The 15,677-nt window shown below is 41.2% G+C and overlaps 1 protein-coding gene across 1 annotated transcript; it reads right to left on the minus strand.

The window, feature by feature from the left end:
• Nucleotides 1-242: 242 nt before the first annotated feature.
• On the minus strand, nt 243-15,420 carry ccnd2a (cyclin D2, a). Its single transcript, XM_033967423.2, has 5 exons — nt 15,018-15,420; nt 13,585-13,800; nt 11,011-11,170; nt 5,627-5,775; nt 243-3,506 (listed from the first exon to the last, which is right to left on the minus strand). Exons 1-5 carry the CDS (start codon nt 15,210-15,212, stop codon nt 3,330-3,332), a joined length of 897 nt encoding a protein of 298 aa, XP_033823314.1. The 5' UTR covers nt 15,213-15,420; the 3' UTR covers nt 243-3,329.
• Nucleotides 15,421-15,677: the final 257 nt, after the last annotated feature.

Raw genomic sequence — 15,677 nt, forward strand, 5'->3', positions numbered from 1 at the left:
AAGTAGCCTAGTCTACACCTAACAATCAATTGTATAGAGAAGAGTTTATACACATTTATTATTAGAGAAACTTCAAGTCATCTCATGTCACACGGCTCCAAGTCAACAGTCACTGGCATTCAAGTTCAAGTCGAGTCCCAAGTGTCCTTAACATAGTGACTCAAGTCTAACTTTTATGTGGGCATGTGCACCAAAAGATGGTGCAGACTGTAAACAAACAAACAAACAAACAATAGACTTCATCAGTGAACTGATGTGGTGTCACACCCTTTAAAGCAGAAATTTATTGAACAGAGGTTGTGCAACAGACATTTGAGGTACATGACAAGAGTTACAATGTAGGGGAAACTTGACATCTGCACAGATGACATTTTCAGCTTTTGATTATGGCAGATTAATCAAGTTGTGCATATTACAATTCTGTAGCCTATGTACAATTGTTTAAAAGAATTTAAACTGAATCCAAATGGCTAAGATGTGTAGATAAGGCCACTGTTGTAGGAATGCTCAACCCCTGAACATAACAATCAAATGTAGCACCGGAATAAACACAGTGGACATGTCTGAACTGTTTCTGTTGAAACAACCCCAAAAGTATGTAAATGCAAGATGACTCTTGCTCCAAAAGTCCTTGGGGATGCAGTATACACTGACTGTTCCCTCTTTTTAATTAGGCGTTGTAGAACAGAGAGATAAGCCTGTCCAGGCTTCCAGACTGCAGAGGTATAGGTGATAATTAATGAAGAGTCTCCAGTAATCCTGAGGTATCTGTAATACCACTGATGCAGAATGTGACTAGTAGAAGTAGAACAAAGTAGATTTACAAATGGAAAAGACATGCTAACTAAACTGTCAAACTGTACAAAAGCATGTCCAGTCAAATACTCGTATCATGTTCTTCTATAACAATCTACTTCGGTTTTCTGAATGTATGTCTTAAGCAGTAAAATAATTATATTATAATACAAATGTTTATAAAATAGCAGCACACTCATGTGACACATCACGACTAGGCAATGTCATTTTTTGTATAAATGAAACAAATTCATAGCTTTTAGCAGCGCAAAACAACAAACCTAAATTCAAATATTGACACTTTTTCTTGATGTCTTCACACCTCCTTCTCTATCCTTGCTTCACTTTGGAATACAGTATCTCTCAATAGTAGAAAGCCCATATGTGGGTCTGGTCACCCCAATAATATGTGGTACATGATAACAAATAAACACAAAATGGCAGGGAGAGCTTACATAGGGCTGAGGAAAATGAGGGGTAAAACATTGTATGGCAAGTATCATAATTGCTTGGTTAAATTAAAACCATAAACTAAATCCATAATCTAATGGAAATTACACTCAAAGTAATAAACAATTTGAGCAAATAAGTCTGACACCGTGCAGTGCAGTGTCCCCATGACTATATCCTTACTTTGTGCTCTTTCGGCTGAACCCACATTACAACTGATGTAAAGCAGCAAAGCTCATAGGGAAGATGCAGTGGCAAACATAAACTTAAAAAAGCTAATTACAAGCCAGTACTGTCCACTGACCACCAACTGCAACACATTACTTCAGTTGGTTCAAAAAGCATACCTCATTGTGCAAACATATGATGTAAGACCTCCTCTGTTGTAGCTGTGAGACTGTTTTATGCAGATAAATAAAAAGAAGAAAATTCAAGTAAAACAATGTCTTGATCCCAAAATAGAGCCGATGGTCAGATTTAGCCTCTAATTCATATCAAACTAAAAGAGTCACTTTCAGTTGGACTCTCATATTTTGTTGCAGGAATGTTTTTGTTGGAATGCTGGAAAGCCTAAATTTGACACTTGCTTGAGAAGGGTATGTGTGATGATTGGGAAACCAGCCCTACAAAGTAAACCAAAGAAAAGGCTAACAAGAAAAAAAGGAAACATCCATTCATCTCCAATCACCAAATGTATTTTACTTATCTCCTAGGGAGCATGTTCTCAAAGTGCTTTACCATTGAAATCATATAAGGGAACACAACTCTATCTGGGACTCCAGATACATTGACAGTATTTCCTCATCATGTTCTCCACTAAGATGATTTTCACATGATCGGTATAGAGTCTTAGTTCCTCATGTATATCCATTTGTTTGGGCAGTTTAGGTCATATATCCAGAAATAAAATGATGCCGTTTCTTGAGTTAAAGATACTTTGTGAGGCGTTCTGGCAGCTTTTATTCATCATTTCCAGCTCCAGGCTGTACATTGTCCTTACAGCAGCATGCACCTGCTCCTCAGACATCCTCTGTCCTATCCAACAGCGCCACACGGGGGGGTCTCCATATACCCAGTTCACAAGTCACTCCTTACAGTAACATACCAAGCCTGTCTGATTTAGTCCACTGCTGATGCAGACAAGACTAAAGTCCTCTTGACTTTCTATACGTTCTGTCTGGTCTGACAATGGATTTTACACTTGCATTACCCACACAGGCTGTTTCGCTAAGCCCACAGACGTCCTGTAATGCAGTGATATAACATTGATGCCCTCCATATATTTGGACAAAGAATGTGTAGCCTTGGCTTGCTCTGTGACATTAACAGAAATTGCAAATCCATGACTTGAATGTGTTCTAAGCGTCTAGGAAAACACACTGCTGCAAACGCAGCATCACATGTAGCATTTACATGTTCCACTCTTTCTCTCATTCACTCTCTCACTTGCACACACAAGCAGCCTTACAAAAAGAGCTTACTGATCTAAAAGTTCAAATATGACAAATAATCATAATTATTATATATTAACCATGACGATTAAAATCCCATAAAATATGGAACATGATTCATTATTGTTTTTGTGTGTCTCAGCCATTAAGCATGTATTGACCTTCTAAAAACCAAGGAGCTTTAACACTTATTCCCATCTCAACAGTCTCATATTTTATAGTGGACTACTATCGGATACAAAAAGTGTAAGCAATTGTCAATAAATTCAGAATGGTCTCCACAGCATATGACCAAGCAATCTCATTGATTTTATCTATACAATCATAGGTAGAATGCAAATTATTGGCTTCCCTTTTGTAAATCCAAGGCACCAGAAGAGCTTCATTTTGAATCAAATGTGTTGCTTGTGAATTAGAAAGTCAAAATCTATTTCATGGGCAGGGTTTTTGACTTTACAAATAAAAGTCTACTAAAAATAATAATAAACTATCAAGCATAGTCCTCTTTCTTAAAAAGCATGTTTTTGCATTTTTTGTTTTTTAGCTTTTTTTTTCTGCTTTTAAGAAATCAAGTTTTTTTATTCCATGATATTTTTTGTAAATCCTGTGCAATGCCGCCCTCTGGTGGTTCATTCATAAGTTGATATCCCGGACATCTGTGGGTGTGGAAGACTGGTCCAGCTCCTCTAAGCCTTTGCCACTCGAGCCTCTCTGTGTTTGCTGCTGCTGCTGCTGCTGCTGCTGATGGCCCTCACGGAGACTGCTCACCAAAACACGCTCGATGTGCTCCTGGCATGCTTTGAGAACATCCTACAAGATACACAAGAAACAACTCTTTATCAAACTATATCACAACAAAAAGTGCGCCATGTTTCTTTATTAATAAATAAAATAAAACGGCAATATATTTAATGCAATCATTTTGATGTTTGACCGAAATGCAGTACCAGCTAAATAGTATAAATTTTGGCTCCTGCTGGTCCTCGACAAAGGAGACCAGAGTTTTAAATGACCACTGGTAGACACAGCGTGGACTTAAACATTACATCAGCCCACCAGAGTAGAACACCCAACACCCCTTGAAGTACTAGTGGGCATGCATTCCTCTCTTATCCCAGCACCCATATCCCACCTCCACTATCCTAAAACACACAAAACCCAAACACAAGTAGCCTTGACAACAGAGGCTGAAAACACAGGTAGTACTAAAGCTATGTTAATTACATCCACCTCCTGTGGGAACGCAGACTTGGGGCTTTCTTAACGAGAGCCAGTGTGTGTGCCTGCCTGCCTTTGGGGGAACTACTGGGATCTGAATGACTCGCCTTTCACCATCAAAGGCCACCTTTGCAATTTGAGAACCCACCTGGGACAAGAGCCTCTCAGCAGCCTCATATCCTCCAGGACGGAAGGTTGACAGAGCAGAGAGGTCAGGCAAGCAAGTCAGAAGGAAGGGAAGGAGGAGACAACCACTCAATAGCCTGTTAGCAGCTAGGTGGTACACTAACTGTTTTTGCTCTCTGGTGGCGTCAAAGTGCACAGCAATTGCACTCACAGAAATTGAGAAATGTTTTACTAATTCAAACATGATCTTGAAACTTCATTTTAAAAAAAGTACCTCCTCAAGAGTCATGCACAATGGAGTCAGAGCCATACTCAATATTTAGCTAGTAAGGGGAAGCAATGTTAATTGGCTTGAACACTTTAAGTCTTTAAGATACTTTGTCAATGAAATGTCCTTTCTTCCTTAAGCACCTGCATGTGCTCTGAAGGGCGATTTTTTAGTTATGTTGACAGAATTGGTCTCCTGTGGACTGGATTGGAAGGCCTGCTTCTGGGACCACATTTTCAGAAATTACTCTGATGTCAACGAAAACCAAGCAGGGCTTTCTCTTAATCTGCTCCAGAGGTTGGCCACAAAGAGGGGCGTGTGCACCCTCTCACACACAGTAACCCACTAACATGTGCTCGACTGGCCATAAAAACTCAATTCCTGTGAGAAAATTAAGTAAAGTGCAGAACATGTAAAGGAACTGCCTGTGTCTTGCCACAAGTATTCTCCCAGTGCCCCTTAAAAGGCATTCTTCCACAGTCACTGCATGGCTGCACTGCACTGCGGCCGTTCACAGTCTACGCCAAGCCCCTTGGGCTTTATTTGCAAAATGTTAATGACTTCAATGTGAGACTACTGGAAACACCATTAATGTGTTAGAGGTTTGAATATTATACAAAGGAGTGTACTGCTAGAAGAAGCAACATTAATAAAAATGACTGCTCAAACAATGACACCCGCCTAAACAATGATGCAGGCAAAGTTTCAGTCTTATTCTTGCTAGATCTGTGTGCAGTCAATCATGTGATCCTGGGCGTCTCTGGCAGTTCCCTCAGGCAGTGGCTCAGTGGTAGAAAACAAGAAGTACTATGTTGATATTGGTCTCTGACTCTCCAATCTAACCCTAACCAAAACTGTGGGGTGCCCCAGGGGTCACTGTTGGAACCCCTTCTGTTTATTTTTTACACATTATCACAAGGCTAGCTAATACACAGCTAAAATGTGTCCTATCACAACAATGCAGACTGTTGCTGCATAGTTAGTAGTACTGTGATTTGAATGCAATCAAAGCACTTTATGTACTCAATTTTGTCCACATAGTTGAGACATCATGACATGTTTTTAAGCCTAGGGCTCTCCGGGGCACTACAAGTAGTGTGAAAGTACTCTACTAATAAAAGTTATTTATAAAAGAAGACAGTGCCTCACTAATTAATGAAAATATTTTTCACTAAAGGACTCCATATATATTTGTCATTATTGTGCTATCCTGTCAAATCTATAGTAAACCACGCTAAAGCTTATGAAGACTTGTACCACGTTAGTTGTACCTAAACTCAATTAGATATGGTACACAAAGAGAGTGAGACAGACTTACCACCTCTGTGTTTGTGATTTTTGCCAGCAGGTCTGTCAGACTGTCGCCCCACTGTGATTGGTTACTTGAGTTGAGTTGTAAGCCACAGATAGCTGCTCCCACACTCCCAGTGGCAATCATCGAAGGAGGGTACATAGCAAATGAAAAATCTGAAAAATAAACGTAAATATATATTTTTCAATTAATACAAATATTTTATAGAACAAACTGTTATTTTCTATACAGTATGCATTTAAAAGACGAACGCAATGGTCATCCTAAAATATGTCTTGTATGGTTCTGGCTCTGGTCACTGCTGTCACTAATGACCAGGGGCCTGGATAATGAGGGTTCACTCGGCTTGTAAAGAAGCTGAAAAGCAACTACCCCAACCCACTGCCCACCCCACTCTCCTCTCCCCAGCCGGCCCCTTTTCTTCCTTCCACTGAGTAAATCGTGTGCTCCCTGAAAAAGCCCCATAGCCCTTGGAAAGGCAAGAATAAAGAGGCTCAGTGCCTCTGCCAATGCTCACTGCTGTAGGTCCTTTTTCCACGTGTGGTCACAGGCGTGCGTCTCAAAGACCAATAACCTTGTTAGCTCCCCTCACTGTTATTCATAATGCAAATGAGACAGCTTGTGAACGGGCCAGAATCCCGAAAAGGCAAGGCAACTGGCACACAGGGAGAGAGAGGCCGGCAGACAGGCAGCAGACGGACAGAGAGTCACACTCCTTTCTCTTTTTTTCTTTTTATATCTTGCTCAACTTCTACCTTTCTTTTTTGACAACACATGGCCTGCTTAGATGGGACTACTGAATGGCACACATGCCTCAGGCTTTGTTGCTACAACAAGCAGCAGTTTGCATTGGCTTTGCTCTTATCTCTTAGCATTTTAATTGAGTAGTGGGCCTTGTGAGAAGGCAGCCAGTGTGAGTGTGACTCTATTGTTCAGAGTCATCACCTCATTTTACCCGATTGACTGACACAGCATCTATTCCCTTCTCTGCACATAGGATTCAGAGAGTTTGCAGCGGACAATGAACACAGCCTGATGGGGGACAGGGCGGACAGGCGGGACAAGGGGACAGTGGGTCGAAGAGGGGAGACTGATGAAGGAGCTGGGACGGAAGAGGGATGGACCCTGTGGTCACAAGCGCACATTTCTAAAGAGAAGGGAGAGGTGGTGGGGGTGGGCAGCCCTCTGCACATCACTCTGGAGTCTGTGTCCAGACGCGGCGAGGCTCTACAGAAAAGAAAAGAGCCGCCCTCCAGTGACCTCTCCCTCCTGCTCCCCCCATAAGCATGCCTCTGTTCCTGGGCCACCTATAGCTGGAGGAGTGAGCAGTGAGGCAGAGAAGGAAATGGCACATTAACATATTGCCATATTCAGCAGAGATTGTTCTTCCTTTTTTATTTGGAATCAAAGAGGTGTGCCCATGGATAGCCCCTTAGTGCCTTTTTAACATGCACAGCCAGGCGCATTCCCATCTTGTGGGCTCAGTGTTGACAAATAAATGAACTTATTATACACCCTGTGTGTTAGCTGCTGGGCCCCTGCCAAAGAACCATTTATTAAAGACGACCTCAAGCCAAAAGGAAGGAGCGGACAAAGCCCGGAGCATTACATCACTGCAGTGAAGGCAAGTTTCTATAGTGGGCACATGGACAAAGGCATACATGGATTTACAGTACGTGTGCAGAGACAGCAGAGTGACACTGAAGGGGCAGCACAAGACACAGGGACAAAAGAACAACGCTTGCATGTAATGACAGATGTGGAAACAGACGGATGTGCACACAGCATAGGCAAAGTTTTGTGGAAGAGTGGAGAGGAGTGGTAGGCAGTGGGCAGCAAGCTGACTTTTCGCACTCCAAACAAGACAGGTCTGTGAGAGAACAAGGATGTGCGCGTGCAGCCGATGTGAGTCGACACTGCAGACTGGTGGCCACTGCATGTGGGGGGAAGAATGGCTGTATTTCAGGAGGGCCTCATTGATATTCATGTGGAGGATAAACAGTGTATGTAGCTGAGTGGGGACGCCTGTGATGGAAAGCTGCCTGTGCGCAGCGGCTGGCCGGTCTGGCCCGCACCCCTCTCACTCTCAATGAGCCTTTCTGCTGCCTTTGCCCCCTCTCCCACACTGCCCTGTGCTCCTGCCCTGGAACTATCCCCAGACCCTGGTCACTCAGACTGCTGCCCTACAAGACACACTCCTCCTGGGTGGCAGCAATGCACAGTATGCACATTAAACTTGTAAAGTAATTAAAGTTGGAAACTTGAAAAACAGCCAAAAATAGGAAAAGAGCTCACACACTCTGTCTGCCCTCTACCCTCTTTCCAGTGCTATAAATCAACTTCTTGTATTCTATACATGCTGCATTTAATAACCTTATTTATCAAAGAGGATACATTACAGCTTCTCTGCGCCTGCTGAATGATAAAACTGAAAACAAACATCATATTTGAACTGGCATCAGTTTCTCCACTAATGCCTGGTAGCTAAAACAAGGACTATGGAGAGTTCAGTTGGGCAACTATTTGGTAAAAACAAAAACAAAAGCCAAAGATAAAACAAAACAAACACAAAACAAACTTAAGGTTTATTATTTATACCAAGTACGAGTGCGCTGGTTGCTAAAGTGGCTTTATATGGTGCATCTTTTGTAAGTATAATTACTAGTAAGTTCTGTGGGGTTTTAAACTAGACAAACCTCCACGTCAGGAGCACCAGAGAGATGAAAATTTCTCTGGTGCGTATGAAAGTATGAAGTATGTATCTAAATTGTTAAGATTTTAACTCATCACGATGAAGGCCTGAACACCAGAGAGGGCATTTCCATTGACATATCCAGATGAACCATGGTCCTGAGAATATATGGAATTCTCCACACAGTCTCAATTAAGCAAATGTTCATTTCAGTTCAGTTTGTTACTATGAACAATGCTTCCGTTCCAGTCTGGAGAAATTATTTGTTGTTATAAACAATTTGGGAATAATCAGAAAGGTTCACGACTGTGGAACTCTTTGTCGGGTTACATTCCATTTGAGAGCTGTCTCTGTTCAAAGCCAAAACGTATTGTTGATATTGATTAATGTACTAGCACACTTTGGTCAACCCTGGTTGTTGAAAGACACTATAGAAACATAAATTGATTGATTCATTCTTTATTTCTCTGAGCTGTGTTTAATCATGTTGGATCCTTGTAATGAATGAACACTGTGACACACTGAATTGGTGAATCATTAGTACTTGTCTGTCTGTAGGCACTTTGGTTAATGTTTGTTAGCAGAGCGATCAGACTACTATCTTGACATACCACAGACAGTGAGCACATACTTCCCACAAATAACTATTGGACACCTGGTTACCTAAATGAAATAGCTCTTTAGCAAATGTTTAGCATTGCAAGTTACTTTTTCTTACACCACATGGCTGGCCTTGATCCAGAGTTTTCCTTTGATCATCTATGCCTATTCTCACATTTCTTGCATACTATTACAGCAGCCTATTGGACTGTGTGTTAAAAACTTAATCCGTCGCAATATGGCCTGAAGATGGAGTTCAATAACGGCTGCAGACAGGTCCGGGTGCATCTGTCTGCCCCATGCACCCATCCTTTCTCCCACTTTACCTCCATTGAATGAGAATAGAAGAGGAAGCTTGGAGTGCTGGGTGTCTGTGTGCAGGAATGGAGTCTCATAATCTCCCTTAATGAGCTTGTTTCTAGACTATTATCTGGCGGCCTGCCTCAGGGAAATGCTGCTGTTTCCTATCGAGTGGCCCTGCAGCACCGACCCTGATATGGCTCTGCATATGAAATGTAAGGACTGGCTCTTTTGTCTCTATTCTCACAGTCTCTAGCTGAGCCCCCCACCCATTTGCATAGTCATGAATGGACCAGACAATGTTATTAATTAATACAGAGCCAGCCTGCGCCACCTGACAAAATCCCACCGAGTGGCCCGAACGGAACTGTTTCATCAAAAGAGAGGAGCTATTAGGAATGAGGAGCTGTATTCTGCTCTTGTTCTCATCTCTCTCTTGTTTCTTTGCAAACACAGCAGTGGTTGTATGCATGCTCTTCTCTTGCAGTTGGCCTATAGGAGTAGTAGGGGTAGGAGGAAAGGAGAATAGGGCTTAAATGAGACTATGGATGGCCACAGGTGACCTCAATTACGGTGCTGATTTAAATCCACAGTCTTTTCCTTCTCAAAACATCTTAGGAGAATTCTCACCATAATCACTTAGGATGGGAGCCATTTATCAAACAATTTACTGAGAAAAAAATGTTATCTAATAGAAAATATATCTATTCACAGATACTTGGTTAAAAATTGTGCATAAGTCTTTTTGTATTCATCTACCCATCCACACACACTTAATAATATATAAAAGCAGTTTTTCATCAGAAAGTATACTTAGGTGACTATCCAAATGAAGATTGGTGAGTGAATATGTGTCTAAAGGGGTGAGTGGATCCTTGGCGTAAAGTGTTTTAAGTGCTTTGAAGGTGGAAAAGTGATGTAAAAAATGTGACCATTTATCAAGATATAATCAATCTCTCGATCTGAACTGCTAACAAAACTTGGGGAACTTGTCTTTTGGAGAATCTCAACATGAGAAAGCCACCATGTCCCACAGCTGTACGGCGGAGAGGCGTGAGAAGAGAAGTGGGTGAAAGAAAAAAGGGAAGTCAAGGCAGCGGGGGAAGAGATATAAAAACATGACATGCCTCAGAATTGGCCACACAAAAACAGAGTGCTCCTCTGGCTCCCCTCTCACTCTGCCTGTCTCTTCAGATCAAGTTAAAGGCTCTATCCCACGACTGGCCCAAATGTTTGAACTTTAGGGAACCATTCACCTGAAAAGCAGTAAGACAATGGGCAGGGCTCAACTCCACCCTGGTCCGCTCCTCCCATCCACACTTGTGTGTGACATGGGAATGGCCCTTAAGCATAGACACTGCTTTGAAATGTTATAGGGTGGCCTGAAAGTCAAGTGATACATCTCCAAAACATGAACAAATTGTGCCTCAAAAGAGATGACAATTGCATATGACAAAATATGATTTCCCCATGTAGATGACGTTCAAGAAGCCTTTCTCCAGTTTGTCCATAAACAGTCAAGTAATTCAATCAAACATAAAAAAACAAAAACAAAAAACATTCCTGATAACCTTTTTAGCTCCATTTTTATTTTGTTTTCTTTTATTTCTTTTACTTCATTTCAATAACCAAATTGTTGGAATTAAAATATAATAACATGCAACTATGCTAAAACACATACATGAGCCTTTTTGCCTGAGTCCCTAATGCCATCCCTGTTAAAAGGTAAGTCAAGTGCACAAAAATGCTAGAATTAATTTTTGATATAATATCTATGGTTATTTAGTGATTGTCTCACCTGTTGCACAAAGGGCAATGAAGGTTTGGACATGTTTGCGTATAAGTGCCAGCTTATCCTCGGGCAGGGGCAGCCTCCTCAGAATGTACTCAATGAAGTCGTTTGGCGTAACAGCTGCAAGGTTCCACTTCAACTTCCCCAACACCACCAGTTCCCATTCCTGCCAACAAAGAGAAGTATAAGACAACAACAATTTTACTTGTTACTTGTTTTTACAATATGCAAGATATCTAATGAACCCTTTATAAGAGCTATGTGTCCATAATAATGATTCACGTTAACCATAGTAACAATAAGGTTTCACACTGAATCTAAAAAAAAAGAAAAAAAAAAAAGAACCACATCCATGCTAAGCCTTGAAGCTATATTGTAGCAACTTTAACAAAGAAAGTAGCAAATGTGCTCCATTCACATGATTCACACATGTCAACTTGAGGTTCTGTGTTGGGATTATTGCCTTTTCACAACCTCACACTAGACAGTATTTTACAGCTGATAATGCTTAATGATGGTTGAAAAAAAATCACATGTGATATTAGTGGAATTAGCAAGTGCTCAGGCTGGAAAAGAGAAAAAGCAGTTATGCCAGGTGACCTCACTCCACTGTCTCCCTGTGCGCAGTCTATGTGTCTGGCATCTGGGGACTTTCCTAAAGAGGCCCACCAGAGGCTGCATTGCCTGTGTGCTGTGTGCGCTTACATAACTCTGTAAGAACAAGCTTATAACCACTCAAGAGAGGATCGAACTAGCTCAGATAACTATACTTCAAGATCTTGACACAAACCCTTATATAAACTTATTTTATAATAATAACAATTATTATTATTATTGTTACTTTTACAAATACTCACATATGTCAAAATGCAGTACATATTTTGGTTTCACTTTATAATAACTCCACCTTAATTAGCCTCAATAAAGCATGGACAAATGCTTAAATAGTTACTAACTCTGACTGATTCTTAGTCAGAGTGAGTAACTATATGTTCATTAAAAAATGTTCTTTCTTCATTGTAGTATAGTATTACCTTTTTTTATTTTTTTATTTGATAGGATAAAACGTTCTAATGACTAAATATTTTCAAATACCTCTGAGCGTACTAGCAAAGTATAACTGTCCCTCGGTTTCACCAGTTACCACTGTGAATGGAACGCTAGTTAACACATGTCAGATTTAGGTGTGGTGTGTGCTGTTTGAATCTTACTTTCACTTCCGGGATGAGAAAGGAACAGGGGGAAGGTTAGCTGATGACTAATTTGGGAAAATATTTGGTAGTTTGGTTCCGAGCTGCAGCCTTGTGACTGACGGGGACCAGTGATGCTCTTCATTTTTCCCTTTCATAGACATACAATGGACTCAATAGTTAAAGGATCATAGGATACTCTGGAATGGCTATCATTGAACAGATATTTATTATGAAATTCTACTAGTTTTATTTTTCTTCTAAAAGTCCATTGTTGTAGAGAAATTGCGTCATAATGTTTACAACTGATAAGATTGTCTGAGTGCATTATAGTTTGTGACAAATCAGTGAAGCCTGTTTTCTGTACAGAACTTAGCCACTTGACTATGAATGTCCTTAAGCGTCTTTGGCCTAAACCCAGTTTGAACTGTACACCTTACAACACAGGCTATATGCTGACAGAGGCACGCCAGCACCACTTCCTTCTGCCTTCCTCTGGTCACACCTTCTTTGTAACACTGTGGTTCTCTTTACAAGAAATTGTTACCAAAGATGAAGAGAAAAAATGTAGTGATCACATGTCCTGAGCAGCTGATCTGTTTCCTGTGTCTGTATGTTAGCCAAAATACTGCCTTATACAGAAAGACTGAGAAGAGGCTTCGCTAGAGCAGTTCAAGGCCTGACAGACACATCCTTAAACCAAAAGCTGGAGCAGATCTTCATAATATTCTATTTCTGGTTTGTACACAACAATGCTATAACAATACCCACAGTCATTATGGAAGACACAGTATGCAGTAGTCACATTGTGTTGTATTGCATTATAATTATTTCACAACATGGCTGAGATTGTTTGGTAATGTTGATGCTGCATTGGACTAAGAAAAACTGACTAATTAAATTGATAAATCCACAACAAGGGGACATGCGGCAACTTATACAACATATAAAACTGATATGTTCTACCCTTACAACCTATTAATGTATTTTTAATGTTTAAAGTATTGGAGTCTAACCCTGTGTGTGTCTCTCTGTCTGACAGCAACAGAGTCAACTTTCTGGCTGTTGTTCAAGCTGAACTCATTGCTCTATGCAAATAACTACCACTAGATGGCGATGGAGACCATCACACAGTGGTGGATACTGTAAGAGCTCACAGGCGCTTATGCAGTACAGTAAGAAGGAGCAAGTCCTCGTGGGCTATAGATCTATTTGTACACAACTGGCTGACTACATATCACGTGGCAATAGACGTGATTAATGGTTGCAAATAATATCTTATTAGTGCAATAAATTGGTAAATCATAAAAATATTCCCAGAAAAGAAACATACATTTGATAATAGAATTAGAATTTTACATAATGGCCACATGTGGCCTATAGACTTTACCAGGAGCTCTTGTGGTCTGATGGAGTTGTCTGTGTAGATGCAAAGCTTCTCCGCGGTTAATGGGCGCGTGTCTTTTAATTTGGATGCGAGGAACATGCAGACGGCTCCCAGCAGCTGCAGGTTACACTTTTTTGTGGGTACCACGGCTAAAAATCTGTCTAAGTAGTTCATGGCCAAAGGGAAAACTTCTTCCTCGCACTTCTGCTCCTCACAAACCTGTGCAGACAAACAGAGCATTAGAGACCACTTGGGTTAAAAGACTCTTCACATAAAAGTGCATATAAATTCAGTGACACACATAGTTGGTGCACAGCCAACAATTTGCGCCCAGCCCTGGAACCAGTTGCAACACCGTATTAATTCAATAGATATGATTTTCCCCAAGTACCCAAAAAGGTTACATGTCAATAGAATGGCATTCCACATTTCCATTCACTATAAAAATCAATTCAAGTCACAAAGCACTGAGCCAAAAAGAAACAAGCCCACAGCAGCGCCACAGCAGCTCCATGCGGAAACACGCTTTTCTTCATTCGTCATATTTTCATAAAATATTTAAAAATACAAATAAATTAGCTAGTTTCACTTTTTTCACATGACAATGTCCTAGAGACCCTTCTTTATCAAAACCGACAGTTCCTACATATAAGCCACCGCAGAATTTATGAATAAAATGACAAAATGTAAGACGAACGCCAAGTCAGACTGAGTGCGTCACACAAGAGCAATTGCGTTAGTGATTTCAAAAATTAAATAAAATTAGACGCGCCGTCTCAAGTGCATATTTCTTGCATGAAAATAAAGCATAAGGTCTGCTGTGCGTTCCTAGATGGCTAATGGGTAAAATTATCAAACACAGACGTGTCATTTGAACACACTTTTACAGAAAAGGCGTCGCGACAAAAGGGAGAGTCTCAGTCAGATAAGGCCCTAGCCCTTCGGACATTTCAAATATATATATAAAATATACGCAGAACTTTTTGTCAATATTCATCGTTAGGCATGACACAGGAGAACCTCTTCTATCCGGTGTTGTATGTCTCTAGTGATGTTATTACGTTTATGACACTATAAACAGTCGTTAAAAGAGCGAGCGCTCCTGTAAACCAACATGGCGATCAGAGCACAGGGCTGTCTTGCTGTTCTGCATACGTGTGCATGGAAATATTCAGCATACATTAAATAATAAGAGCACAAACAACTGCTCAAACCATTAACATTGGGTTCTTTCGCAGAAATGCTTTAGCAGTTCAATCGGCTTGACTCGTTTTGAGTGGACTTTGACAATATGACACAGAGAGACGCTGACAATGAGGAATAATCGCACTGGGAGGGCTGGGAGTTACGTTTAAGAAAATTGCACACAGTTTACCAAAGCAGCAAAGAAATCAAAGTTTTCAAAAGCAGAGAATGGCGAGCTTTGCTGTCTGTACCTCCAACATCCAAGTAGCGACCATCCTCCTCATAAAAGGCTGAATGTCTTTCTGGACGCCTTTGAAATAGGAATACTGCGGTAGGAACCTCTCTTCTATGGTCAACAAACTGTGCAGTACTCTGTCATCACACAGGAGGTTCGGGTCAGGTCTAGCGCGTATGTTCGTGTCCAATTCGAGGCACAGCAGCTCCATGGTGCCACTTTGTTTCACTGCCTGTCCGAAAGCGACGCTGGGCTTTGTGTCCGGAAGCGGTGGCGTTACGAGGATGGAAGAGAAAGTGTCGGCATAAAGACTGCAGGGGCTCCGTGATCGAGTCTAGTCCTGCCTCTCTGCGTCTCGCGTGTGCTCTGCTGCGTTAAGAACTTTTTTCCTTTGCCTCTTTCATCCGCCTGCCCTGCGTGCGGTACTGACGCAATCGCTCGCACTCTGTATGGACCACAGCACCCCCTCCCCATCCCCTGCTCCGTCTGCATGTAGCTTCACTGCCTCATTACCAATGCAAGGAGCAGACAATGGGGAACATCCACATACATTCAGACTTATAGTGCATTGAAAACTGTTGGTCTACTCTGAGCACATTTTACACACCCGTTTAGAACATCTTTAATCTTTAAAAGTCAGAATATATCCGGAACATATGAGTCTTGCACTTGCCCT

Source organism: Periophthalmus magnuspinnatus, chromosome 6 (genome assembly GCF_009829125.3).
Source record: "Periophthalmus magnuspinnatus isolate fPerMag1 chromosome 6, fPerMag1.2.pri, whole genome shotgun sequence".
Classification (NCBI taxonomy): Eukaryota; Metazoa; Chordata; class Actinopteri; order Gobiiformes; family Gobiidae; genus Periophthalmus; species Periophthalmus magnuspinnatus.

Excerpts from the sequence above, each read along its gene's own strand:
- ccnd2a (XM_033967423.2), bottom strand. The coding sequence starts at position 15,212 with ATGGAGCTGCTGTGCCTCGAATTGGACACGAACATACGCGCTAGACCT. Across the intron at positions 13,801-15,017 it reads TCGCTACTTGGATGTTGGAG|GTTTGTGAGGAGCAGAAGTG; the intron begins GTACAGACAGCA and ends TTGTCTGCACAG. Across the intron at positions 3,507-5,626 it reads AAATCACAAACACAGAGGTG|GATGTTCTCAAAGCATGCCA; the intron begins GTAAGTCTGTCT and ends TGTATCTTGTAG.